This window comes from Pezoporus wallicus, unplaced genomic scaffold (genome assembly GCF_028554395.1).
Source record: "Pezoporus wallicus isolate ANWC-B61680 ecotype Strahan unplaced genomic scaffold, APGP_CSIRO_Pwel_v1 contig_2871, whole genome shotgun sequence".
Taxonomy (NCBI): domain Eukaryota; kingdom Metazoa; phylum Chordata; class Aves; order Psittaciformes; family Psittacidae; genus Pezoporus; species Pezoporus wallicus.
Window position 1 is genome coordinate 2,944,053 of NW_026640775.1, and position 12,591 is coordinate 2,956,643.

Consider the following 12,591-nt stretch of genomic DNA (forward strand, 5'->3'; position numbering starts at 1 on the left):
AAGGAGATCTGTGGAAGCGCCTCACATGGGAAACAACAGCATGATTTCACACCATGTCCTCCCTTCACAAGGTGTCCAAACACCAACTCCTTTAATTGAGTGAACCAGTGTCAAGTCATAGGAAGCAAAGACAAACCACCAACCTCTGAAAGGTTCAGAAGGAATGGCATGTGTCTGTTTCTAATAAAAAAAAAAACCAAACCAAGAAAGCCAGGAATTATAAACTAGACATGGATTATTCTTCATGTAATTCATGCTGTAAGAAGACTTCTTTCATTAATACACAGAGGAAGAAACCAAGCAGGCAAAGAGGCAACAACAGTGGTGCAGCACGTCTAAAACTTTAATCTTTGTTTTAAAAGAGTACAGAGTCGAAAGAAGAAGACACTTTCTTCTCCTTCCCACCTTCCCATTCTCTATCCCATCGCTTCCTAAGTTCTCCATAAAAGGAAAAATTTCTTTGTTGATTAGTTTGACTTCCCTTCAAGTGAGGCATTCCCGTTAATCTCCAAAAGTAGGCTCCAGTTCAGTAAAACACTCGCACATGCACTTCACTTTAGTCCACTCCCATTCATGGCAACATTTAAGTGTACATACTTGAATGCTGCTTTGAGTAGGGATGTTTTTAACTGAAGACTTAACTGAAGATGAGGGGCGGGGTATATTCGTGTGTTCTTAACAGGGCAGAGGAGGTAGAACAAACTCCATACATCATCGTGTTCCCAATTTAAAGGTAATTTTAGCAGCAGTCAGTGACTGACACATTGGTAAAATCCTAAGCAGCAGCTTAACTACAGAAGTGTGTAGCAGTAAGAAATCCAGTGGCATTTAAAAAAATCAGGTAAAGCAGCTTCGCAGGGTCAGTCAGACTTCCAAGTTTAAACACCCTCTGCTCCTAATGCCATTCAACAAACACGCTTCTTTCATTACAATTATATAAAGGGGAAGACTGGCAAGACAATACAAAAAAATAAAATATCAAGAATGGGAAAACCTACAGTGTTCAGAAAACAGGATTTTGGAAAACTGAAGTGTTTGAATTTTATTTTACATTGTAGGCTTTCGCTTTTTATCCCTTTGAAGTATGTTTAGTTTTAAATTAATAAAGTCCATAAACTAATACATTGGTATGTTCTTTAAACATACATAATAAAAATTCAGACATTATACCATATTTAAATATCCCAATAATAAAAGAGTTAAAGTAATGCTGGCTAATGTGAGGATAAAATGCCTAGATAAAAGATGTTGTGGCTCTAAGGAAATGTGTGGATTAGAGGAGAATTGAGAGCGAAGCAGGTGATGCTTTAGTCTGAATCTGAACTGTCTTGCTTGTTGGTATGGTACTGGCTGACTGCTTCTTCCAAAGGAGCCATTGTACCATCCGGCCGCACTCCCATTGGTTTTATAAGCTCATCTCTGTAAGAGATTTAAAAGAAGAATATATATTAGCATATGCACACATATCAATTCACATGTGTATAATACAGTCACATACAGTATATGCTTTAATGCATAATGAGCCTTTAAAAGGAAGTTATTTCTGCTAAAGCCCTCTGTTTTGAAGAAAGAGGAACAAAAAACCTTCCAAAATAGGTGGGAGGGGAAGAGCAGGATAGATAAAGACTTCATTCATGTAGGCCAAACCTACTTAGCCAATTAAAGACACCATGAAAAGTCAGTGCCTAATAGGCTCAAGACACGGAGCAGGTTCCCTGTTTTAGATACACAAACTAGCTTTTCTTCTGAGAGTTCCCTGACAGCCATTTCTTCCTAAAATCTCACCTGCCGTTCTGGCCTGTATGTGCCCAGGCAATTAAACCAATGATTTGATACACATTCACCCTGTTGAAGGAAATAAATCAGTTACAAAAACAGACTCTGTCTACACCACTATTAAGGGTAAGTACTTGTTGATTCATTTAAAAAAAAAAAAAGCTGACTGATTCTAATACTATTGCTTTTGTTTGTGGCAGTTTAATTACAGGATTGACAGCCATTTTAATCTCTTCAAAGCTCCAAAGGCCTCTCAGCAGCTAATCCAATTATATCTACTCCACAAGCTACAGCCTCATCTAAGAGATGATTAATTATTGATTAAGCCAATCAAAAAGTATTAGCAAAGATTTATTTAATCCTTACTTTTTATCACCTCATTTATATGTGGATTATGGCAAAAGCTGTAAGGGCAAAGATAACATTTTGATTTCCTGCTTAAAAAAAAAAAAAAAATAATACCTCTAAATATTCAGGAGTCACCTTAAATAAAGGAGCAGAGGTTTGATGGCAGCCCGCTAAAACTACCAGTTTAACACACATGTACCATCCTTCCGAGCCACAGACCATACAACTTCATCGCTCAGTGGGGAAGAGAATGAAGACCTTAGGCCCACCGTAGGAGAGGATCTGGTTCAAGACCATCTTAAGAACCTGAACATGCACAAGTCCATGGGACCTGATGAAATCCATCCGCGGGTCCTGAAGGAGCTGGAGAATGAAGTTGCGAAGCCGCTGGCCATCATATTTGAGAAATCATGGCAGTCAGGTAAAGTTCCCGATGACTGGAAAAGGGAAATATAACCCCCATTTTCAAGAAGGGGAAAATGGATGACCCGGGGAATTACAGACCAGTCAGTCTCACCTCTGTGCCTGGCAAAATCTTGGAGCAGATTCTCCTGGAAGGCAGGCTAAGGCACATGAAAAACAACAAGGTGCTTGGTGACAGCCAGCATGGCTTCACTAAGGGGAAATCCTGCCTGACCAACCTGGTGGCCTTCTATGATGGGGCTACAGAACTGATGGACAGGGGTAGAGCAGTTGATGTCATCTACCTGGACTTGTGTAAAGCGTTCGACACTGTCCCACACGACATCCTTGTCTCTAAATTGGAGAGACATCAATTTGATGGATGGACCACTCGGTGGATAAAGAACTGGCTGGATGGCCACACACAAAGAGTTGTGGTCAATGGCTCAATGTCAGGCCGGAGACCAGTAACGAGTGGTGTCCCTCAGGGATCGGTGTTGGGACCGGTCTTGTTCAACATCTTCGTCGCTGACATGGACAGTGGGATTGAGTGCGCCCTCAGCAAGTTTGCCGATGACACCAAGCTGTGTGGTTCGGTTGATACCCTGGAGGGAAGGAATGCCATCCAGAGGGACCTTGACACACTTGTGAGGTGGGCTGATGCCAACCTCATGAAGTTTAACCATGCCAAGTGCAAGGTCCTACACCTGGGTTGGAGCAATCCCAGGCACAGCTACAGGTTGGGCAGAGAAGAGATTCAGAGCAGCCCTGCAGAGAAGGACTTGGGGGTGCTGGTGGATGAAAAAATGAACATGGGCCGGCAGTGTGTGCTCGCAGCCCAGAAAGGCAACCGTATCCTGGGCTGCATCAAAAGGAGCGTGACCAGCAGGTCGAAGGAGGTGATCCTGCCCCTCTACTCTGCTCTTGTGAGACCTCACCTGGAGTATTGTGTGCAGTTCTGGTGTCCTCAACATAAAAAGGACATGGAACTGTTGGAACAAGTCCAGAGAAGGGCCACGAGGATGATCAGGGGACTGGAGCACCTGCCATATGAAGACAGGCTGAGAAAGTTGGGGCTGTTCAGCCTGGAGAACAGAAGGCTGCGTGGAGACCTCATAGCAGCCTTCCAGCATATGAAGTGGGGCTATAGGGACGCTGGGGAGGGACTCTTCATTAGGGACTGTAGTGACAGGAAAAGGGGTAATGGGTTAAAACTTAAACAGGGGAAGTTTAGATTGGATATAAGGAGGAAATTCTTTACTGTAAGGGCGGTGAGGCACTGGAATGGGTTGCCCAGGGAGGTTGTGAATGCTCCATCCCTGGCAGTGTTCAAGGCCAGGCTGGACAGAGCCTTGGGTGAGATGGTTTAGTGTGAGGTGTCCCTGCCCACGGCAGGGGGGTTGGAACTAGATGATCTTAAGGTCCTTTCCAACCTTAACTATTCTATGATTCTATGAAGCAAAGACATTTCAGCAGCTCTCTGCCTGGTCAGCACTACTACCTTGGCTGAAAAAGGGGACAGAAATTGTTTGTACACAGATAGCAAGCTAACCTTAACACAACCACTGGAACAGCAAGAAAGGCCAGAACAGGGTCTTGGGTGACAAGGTCTAGTGTGAGGCTTTCTTGCCCACAGCAGGGGTGTTGGAACCAGATGATCTTCAGGTCCTTTCCAACCCTAACTGTTCTGTGATTCTATGAATTGCATGCATACACTGGATATGGTACAGTCAAGCAGCAGTTAAATTACGTCTCCAAGAGTCTTTTTTGCTCAGGAAGAGCAGGAACTAGCAAGATAAACGCTGGCTATTTGCACAGATGTGGCAATCAGATACTACGGTGATAAGCTCACAAATCCCACTGCCTGTGGCATTTCAATACATGAGAAACTGGACCTGGAGAAACTGCTGTGGTTTGGCTAAGGAGGCTTGGGTGGGAAGCTGGGGGCCAGGGAAGGTTTGTAATGACCATACTGAAGAGCCTAGGCTTTGGAGTTGCATCTAATAGCAAAGACTTTCACAGGAAAACCTCCCTGTATATCTAAGGCCTTTTTGGCTTTCAAACACTTTAATAAAAACCAATTGTCCTTTGAAATCTGTAATCTTGCAACAATTCTTCAGTGTCACTTACTCAAGTTCAAGCCTCAATAGCGATCTATTACACTTATATTTGAGAATACCCTGGTAAGTCCTTACTCATATTTTTTAAGTCCTAAAAGTAAAAACATAGCTACAAAGAACAAAATCACCTTTGCTTGCCTTCTAAACTCAGAGGATCCTAGATTTTTGTTTAAAAACCATAACGTATATTCTTAGGTTGCAACATTTAACACTGTAACCCAAAGTCACAGAATCACATCATTAACTAGTCATTTACAGTTTATTACTGGTAATAAATAAATTATAACGGCTACTAAAGGATAAAGAAACAGTTCAAGACAAAGGAAAGAGACAGAAAAACATGGTCCCAAGTCCCCTTATGTGGGGGCCTCCCTCTCTTCATGTAAGTAAGGATCCTTACAACATACCTGTAAATATCGTCAAGAAGTCCTATCTCACCATTTGTCAATTTCAAAGACACAGCTCTTTCTCAGCTACTTCCCTTTTACATCCTGCTACATGCACTACAGAACCTGACACAAAGGTTTGCTCTCCTGGTGAGTCATCTGGAGAGACACTGAACACCAGATGTAATAGGTAAAACATCCATATGCACAAGTACTGGACTGTGGTTTTTGTGGGGGTCTTTTGCATGACATTCTACACGTTTTGCATGGCAATGCAATGCAGAAGTCTGAGTCACTGACATGCATTTGTATCTTTGGTGATGCTCAAAAGCCTGTTTCTCAGTTCACTGTACTCATTTCAAAGTGCACCGTTACGAATCATTCTGTAGTGCATTTGAGGTTCATTCCCAATGCATTTTCTTCTCTCTGGGCTTCAACTATGAGCTAGGCTGAGCTCAGATTTCATAGAATAATACGGACATTTATCAATTACCTCTCTGCTCCTGCAGGAGCTTCTTGCTTTGCAAATCCTTGGCAGGATGAAAGATAGTTGTTCTCTCTGTATGAGAAGGATGAACTCCATGCATCCTTCCTCAGACAAATGCTATCCAGTGAAACAGAAGTGAATGAAGACATAAATATTCTAGGCCACCAAAAGATAAAGTAGCAGAAGAAGCAGGTATCAGCCTAGGTTTTTCCTAACTATAATCTAGTCCTAAAATTGTGTAAAACATGGCACCCTTTCACTAGTGAAGACATGACTGCAAGCTCTGAACTCCACACAAGCTTATTCCTGGTTTTCAAAGTGGAAAAATAGAGAGGGAAACAAACAGCTGAAAAGATCTGGACTGACTACAAAGCTAGCTTCAGAAGTTTGGAACAACTATCTGCTAAATAACAGAATTTTGGATTGGATTGCAAAGGACATCGCTTCAGTACCATACTGAAGTTAGCGGATCCTTACCTGGTATAAATGGTCTCAGCTCTGCCTGCCTCAGCAACTTTGCCCATTTAGCACTGAGGTACCTCAACTGAACTTTGACAACTTGGGTTAGCTGAGGATGTGCTAAGGTGAGCAATAGCACCTTAAGTAGTACGTAGTTAAAGTTTTACTTAAGGTGAGATACAAGGTGTCAAGGAAAGCACCAGAAACTGGCAGGTATAGCCTCAGAAGACAGTTCACTATCCAGAAACTGGATGTTTCCAATACATCTATAGAGGGCAGAAAACAGATTGCTTCAGCCCAGCAGGTGGCAGTGGGAATACTTCTGTATCCATGAAGATATATGCAAGTACACAGTGTGCATATTTATGCATATTTGAAATATTTGAACATCCTTATGTGACCTCTCATATAGTCAAATACACCTTCTTGCAACATTCATTTTTCTAATGCAAACAAAGCATTCTATTCAAGTGTACTTAGAAACACACCATAATTAAACAGTTGGTAAAATGCATTCTCTTCTTCCACTTCCAGATCTCCCAAGAGTCCCTTCAAATGTAGCTATACAAGTTCTAGCTTCCTGCTTGCCATTTAGCTTAACAACTCAAAAATCATTCCCTTGTTTTGAAGGATAACGCTTTCTTGTCTGCTTTATGTGTATAAGGCAGTATTGACACACAGAATTAATGACAGTGTCAGTAATCAAACAGCCATCATGTAAACACCAGTCTCCTCCTTTGATAAAATGGCATGTTAGGAACCTATTCACCTCCTTATAATTGAGTACTACATAATAGTTCCGATCCTTTCATGTAACATTATTTTGTTCTATGGCTAGAAAGGGGAGGAAAAAAAAAACCCTATGTAACATTGCCTTCTTCATTGATCCTATGATTAATTTTGTGTTTTTAATGAGTATGGTTGCTTATTTAGACAGGTTCTCTTACATACTCATTTTGTTGACTTCTGTTCAATGTACAACAAAACCCAAGCCGTGATAATTGGAGACCATTTCATCAGCAAAAGGATTCTTGCTATTAATACAAGGTTGGCTTGGAAAAAACACCCTGACATTTTAATTAGTCAATTAATATACAATTCTACCTACCATTTATAATAGAAAAAACTGCTAGCATTTTTTCCAGACATTTTAATTAACACGGAGGGTCTCAAATAATCCATTATATCAGCAGACAGAATACCGTACCCACACCGATTTAAGGTGACTAACTTGATATTTTGCAAAAACTAAAGGTTCGGTTAAAGCTTTTTGCAGATTTGAGGAGTTTTTCAAAGCTGAAAGATGTGCATCACATACACAGGACACCGATTTACAGTCACCAAACAATTCGCAATGAATCAACAAGATCGTATCAGCCCTTACTCCAGACAAAGCCCATATAGCTACTTCAGGGCCAAGTTCAGGCACCCAGCAAGCTACCTGAGTAACATCTACATCTCCAAGAGCTGCAGTATCAAGATTTTTCATCTTCATTTACACTTATAATTTATATATAATGATTTTTAAAAGTAATCTCATCTAGCTGAATTTGAGCAAAATATTAATTTCTATAAAAGCTTTCACAGAACCCAAGTCTATGCTAATACACTGGGTTCACAAACAATATTCATCTTACTTCCATACATGTTGATAAAACAAAACTGGGTGATTAATTTTAATTTAGCCTCGTCAATGGTCAATGACCCCACAAACAGGCCTAATACCAACAACCTAACAGAAGAGAAACAATTTGGAACTAAGACCTGAAATACCCAAATGCATGCATTAGTTTTACATCATCTCAAACCAGTTTCAATTCTTCAGTGCCAGTGCTGAAAATAAAAATCCACTGGCATCCTATAGAACAAGGGAAAGAACACCACTTTACTACTTAAGAGTTTCAATAAACCTAAACAAAGAGCACAGTGTAAACAGCAGCCATTAATGCAGGCTATGATTTTGCAATGAAGTAGTAGTGTTTTGTAAATTTGCCTTCTGACTTCGATCCATCATCAGATAACATTTCAAAACCGATACAGATCCAGTCAAAGCCAAATCTAGAACACCCCAGTGACAGACTGGCCTGATTATCCTCATCAGTCAGGAAGGAAAGCAAGTTCTTCAGACCTTCAGCTTCATTTTGTTTCATACCTTTCTCCAGTAAAAAAAGCATGCTAGCTCTTCAAAGCTTAGCTTCCATTACCGGGACAATACAAGTGTATTAAGCAAACCAGTTTTGCTGTACATCATCCAAGTTCACCCTAAGCTCTTGTTCAAGTTGCACAGATACATAAACTCATTCAAGATTAAAAGAAGGAGCTGTTTGTTCCCTGTCCAACTTCCTCCTCTTTTATAAGGAAAGCACTGCACCAAACTGAAACTGCTCAGTTCATGGTGTATGTCCCCTCCTTTGATGACAACAAAGACCAGCAGAAGTAGGAAACCTGCCACCAACAGCCTGCCTCAAAGCAAGATTCAAACCCCAGAATTAAGCTCCAGTTTAAATTTGTAGGTTGCAAACCAAAGGAAAAAGCGCATTCCACTGGTAGATTTAAGTATCTGAAAACTTCGAGCACCAAAGGGCTCAAGCTGGAGGCAGAAGTGTTCAATTCAAAAAGCATGGAGGAACTCCCACTACTATCAGCATGTTACAACTCTTTCTTCTTGCATACAGGACTGGCCGCTTCCCATTTCATTTAACATCTGCAAACCCTACAATTGCACTCAATTACATTCATTAAAAACATCCCACAGCCTCCCAGGACAAAGTCTTTTCTTTTTCCTTCCTGCCAGCATTTCCCCTCACCCCCCAATTTTCAGTAAACAAAAAGGGTGGGAAGAACAGTCAAGTGATTTTATTCATGTTATCACAGCACCTAAAAAGGGGTCACATCAACAGCACTGTCCCACAGTAATCACTATACTAAAAACCAAACAAACATAAACCCTTGCAACAAAGAGAGTCCCAGTCCTGAAGAGTTTCCAGCCTAAACACTATAGACAAAACTGCAGGTGGATGTAACTGACACAGAAAGCCCAAGGTGAAAGTAAAGCTACTGGCCCAGAGGGTAAGTAGTGACACAGGGCACCAGCTGCTTAGTTATTGTCAGTTTGAAGCAGGCAACACAGCAGGTGCCTCCAATCCTCCAAACTGAAAAGGCTCTTATGCTACAGTAAGGCCATTTGGACTTTTGTGTAACTGCTATAGTGATAGCAACAGACTTGTCTTCAGTCTTAGCTTATCTCTGGTCTCAATCTTCCTTTTAAGAAAGTTTTAGACCATTTAGTCATTTTATTGCAGTACCCCTAATGCTCAGCGTCTTAATTCTCTAGCTTACATAGCAATCATCCCATTTTACACAGTAGTTCAATGAACACTGCATGTGCACTGCATTTTCTTCTCTTTATTAAAAAGACTGTAACATACTACACTTGTTTTCCATGCAAATAATGTGGAAAAAGTATCCAATTACTTCACTGACAGTCTCAGGTCAGGTTCCAAGATCCTTCCCTGCTTTCACTCCTGCTTATAATTCAGTCTTTATCAGCTATTATAAAATTCAGATTCTCCCATCTTTTGCTGTATTCCTAATCTTTAACAGAGATGTAAAAATACTTGGCTTGCTAATTTCTCTCAACAGATCTTGTTTATCTACAGACTCCCACAAGCACAAACGCATGTCCAGCTGCTGAGTTTTCCCATATTTGAAGAACGATCCTCTAATATATTTACCTAAATTCCTACAGCTCAATTCACTGGTAAATTAGTATTACATTAAGTGTTCCTTAAGAATGTAAAACTGCTTACACAGAAATCAAACTACAAGCAATTGCTCCAATATAGCTACATGTATGGGGGAAGAAAAAACAGGAAATTCTAGGCATACTGAGTCAAAGAGGAAAAAGAAAAGCTATAGTTAACAGCACAGGACTGTTCCCTTTTTGTATTCAGAAAGCTATAAAGTAAAAATAAACTGCCTGTATCAATAATGTACACCTTTATGCCACATTAAGTACCATTTTCTTTTATGGCCTTACCTCAGTTATTTAAAAGGAATTATAAAGGCTCATTTGTAATCCAGCCCACACTGACTCTACTCTAAAAAATCCACAATCATTCTTAACTGTAAATTCCCTTTTAATTGGTCCATTATATAAATTATTGCTTCTGACGAGAAGTATTTTCATGCCGTATTTGTTCTTCATATAAGCAGCAGACATAAGTAGTTACCATGAGATGCTGCTCATTGACTTGAGGAAAACGAGTACACTTGCCTTGGGCTTGGATTGTGTCCCGCACTTTAAAAGGAGAAATTCTTTTCATTTACCAGCCTATCCATTTAGGAGGCAGGTCCCCTCACCACCAGATCTTCCTGATTCTGTCCAATGCTCTCCAAAACAGGTTTCTCTGAAGTCCTGTTACACATTACTCTTTTCTTTGAAGTGCTAAAGATTTTTCTCTGCAGTTAAAGGGGTCCTAATCCTGCAAAGAAGTTGATTATAGCACCAGTTTGAAGGACGAGACCCCAGAAAAGAGCAAGGATACAAGCTGCCGCCCTCAAAAGCGGCTATAATGCAATACCTGGAAAGTTTGTCAAACATGTTGACAAGCTTCATGGCTTCATATTCTTTTTGTTCTTCTGTCATTTCATCCATTGGATTGGGCATTGGTTCTTCTAGATGACCAGTGATAAGGTTAATGCTGGAGGTGGAAAAATAAGACAGTTTACATTCCTAAATATGTCAATTTTCTATCTTCTTTATGGGTGGAAAGATGAACACACCAACAGAAACAACCAAGACTATCTGAACTGCACATCAAAGCTTTTACTAAAGAGCTTCATATTTATACCTTTTTTGTAGCCTTTTCTCATTAATCATGATATTATCTTCTTGTTGATTCACAGTATTAATTTCTTGTTAGTTACTCAGAAATATGCAGTCCACTAGTACTTGTTATGTTTATAACACATATACAAGCAGTTTGAAAGCAGGGGAATAATGATGGTAAAACATGACAATGTCATTAGTAATAATGACATAGATGGGGAACAGGGACAGATACATCTTTGAAACTAACTCTGTACAGGCTTAACTTTAAAAATACAGACAGGTTCCATTTACATTTTCTTATCCATGAAGATCTGTTGAATTAGTTGACTACTGCCCTCCCATGCTGGTTTTTGCTCAAACCAAATTAAGGTTACTTTACTTTGAGAATTTACAATGTCAGTTTTATTTCCACTGTTAAAACAAGTGAATCGCTATACAGAAATAGTAGCAAAAAGCAGAGAAATAGTTTTAAAGAACACTTTCAGGGCAAATTCTCTTTTCAAGCAGTTAAACCACAAACATTTAAGAGCAGTACAGCAAATCAGATGCATAAATCAACTGACAGTTGTCTTAAATGTTTCATTTAATTGTCAGCTTTTAAATAAATAGATACTATATACTAGATAGATTCATGTAACTGGACATTGGGCTTTTGAAAGAAGATCCGAGACAAAAGAGTGGGGGAAAAAAAAACCCTGAAGTTCAGAAATAAAAAGAAACCTCATGTTTCGGAGTTCTTTTCTTAGCATAGAAGCAATATAATTCCTGTAACTTTTTATACACTTAATCCTGTCTATTGTTCATGTTCCTTAACAAGAATCTTCCAGTAAGCTACAACCACCTGTCATACACCTAACCATGTCTGTGTAATTCAGTGAAAACTGAGTTAAGCAGAAAAAGAACATCCTTCAGATGCCCACTATCGACAATTTCAGAACCAAATTAAAAGCACAGATGTAACATGGCAAACTGAAACCTCTAACACCAAATCAAATACAATTAATAAAAATCAACAGACAGAGCTTCTATCTGATCACTGAATCCTTCAAACACATATACTGGATTCCTGATGCATGACTTCTATGGACCTACTTGATCCTTCAGAGAATTTTACTACCAGGCAATCCAAGTGGCTGAAACTAGACCTCCTGGTTTGTTTCTTTTTTACAAAGTCCTGCTTAAAACCCTGAGCCACTCGTGACACCTTCATTTCCTGTTATAGAGATACACCCCACAAACAATAGTAGTGTGGCAACTTCATGCGAGTTCCTGGAAAATCTGGGGCAAAAGCTACCCTCGCTAAGTTGGTTACTATGGGTTTTTTTCCTACAATTTGCTCAAAAATCTCTTTTCACACTTGAATGTTAAATAGGTTTTCAGACTGAAGTTAAATCATTCTCATGGTAACTCACCCTAGCCCTGCCCCATGGAGATATATGACTATATGATGGTCACTATCAGTGGCTAGTTTCTCAATAGTTAGACCATGAAGTCAACAGGAGGCAATAGTTAATACAAGAACATGTAATTCCAAAACTGGCCTCTCTGGAAAAGTTGAAACAATAAAAGTATGTCAAAACATCTAAACTGCAACAGGATATGCAGAATTGAAAACAATACTATACTTTGGCTTTGCAGATTTGTATTCTTCTGTATCTGTATCTTCATCATCTGAGTACCACTGATCTCCTCTTCCTCCTGCTAACAGGCCCCTTGCTGCCAGCAATCCCGCCGCGTTACCATAGCCTGTATATTTTAACAAGCTGTCAACTGCAAAGG

At 39.9% G+C, this 12,591-nt stretch overlaps 1 protein-coding gene across 2 annotated transcripts in view; it reads right to left on the reverse strand.

Annotated features, from left to right (window-relative positions):
* Positions 1 to 325: 325 nt before the first annotated feature.
* Positions 326 to 12,591, reverse strand: part of RIC8B (RIC8 guanine nucleotide exchange factor B) — a 37,188-nt gene continuing 24,922 nt past the window's right edge. The window contains exons 6-9 of one of the 2 annotated variants that reach the window (XR_008973641.1): positions 12,438 to 12,582; positions 10,562 to 10,681; positions 10,308 to 10,462; positions 326 to 1,419 (exon numbers count right to left, since the gene is read on the reverse strand). Coding sequence is in view for 1 of the 2 variants with exons in the window: in XM_057420513.1 (XP_057276496.1) it covers positions 1,308 to 1,419; positions 10,562 to 10,681; positions 12,438 to 12,582 (377 nt within the window). In the remaining variant the exon portion in view is untranslated. The remainder of the gene's footprint in view (positions 1,420 to 10,307; positions 10,463 to 10,561; positions 10,682 to 12,437; positions 12,583 to 12,591) is intronic. The other variant, XM_057420513.1, reaches the window with a different exon arrangement.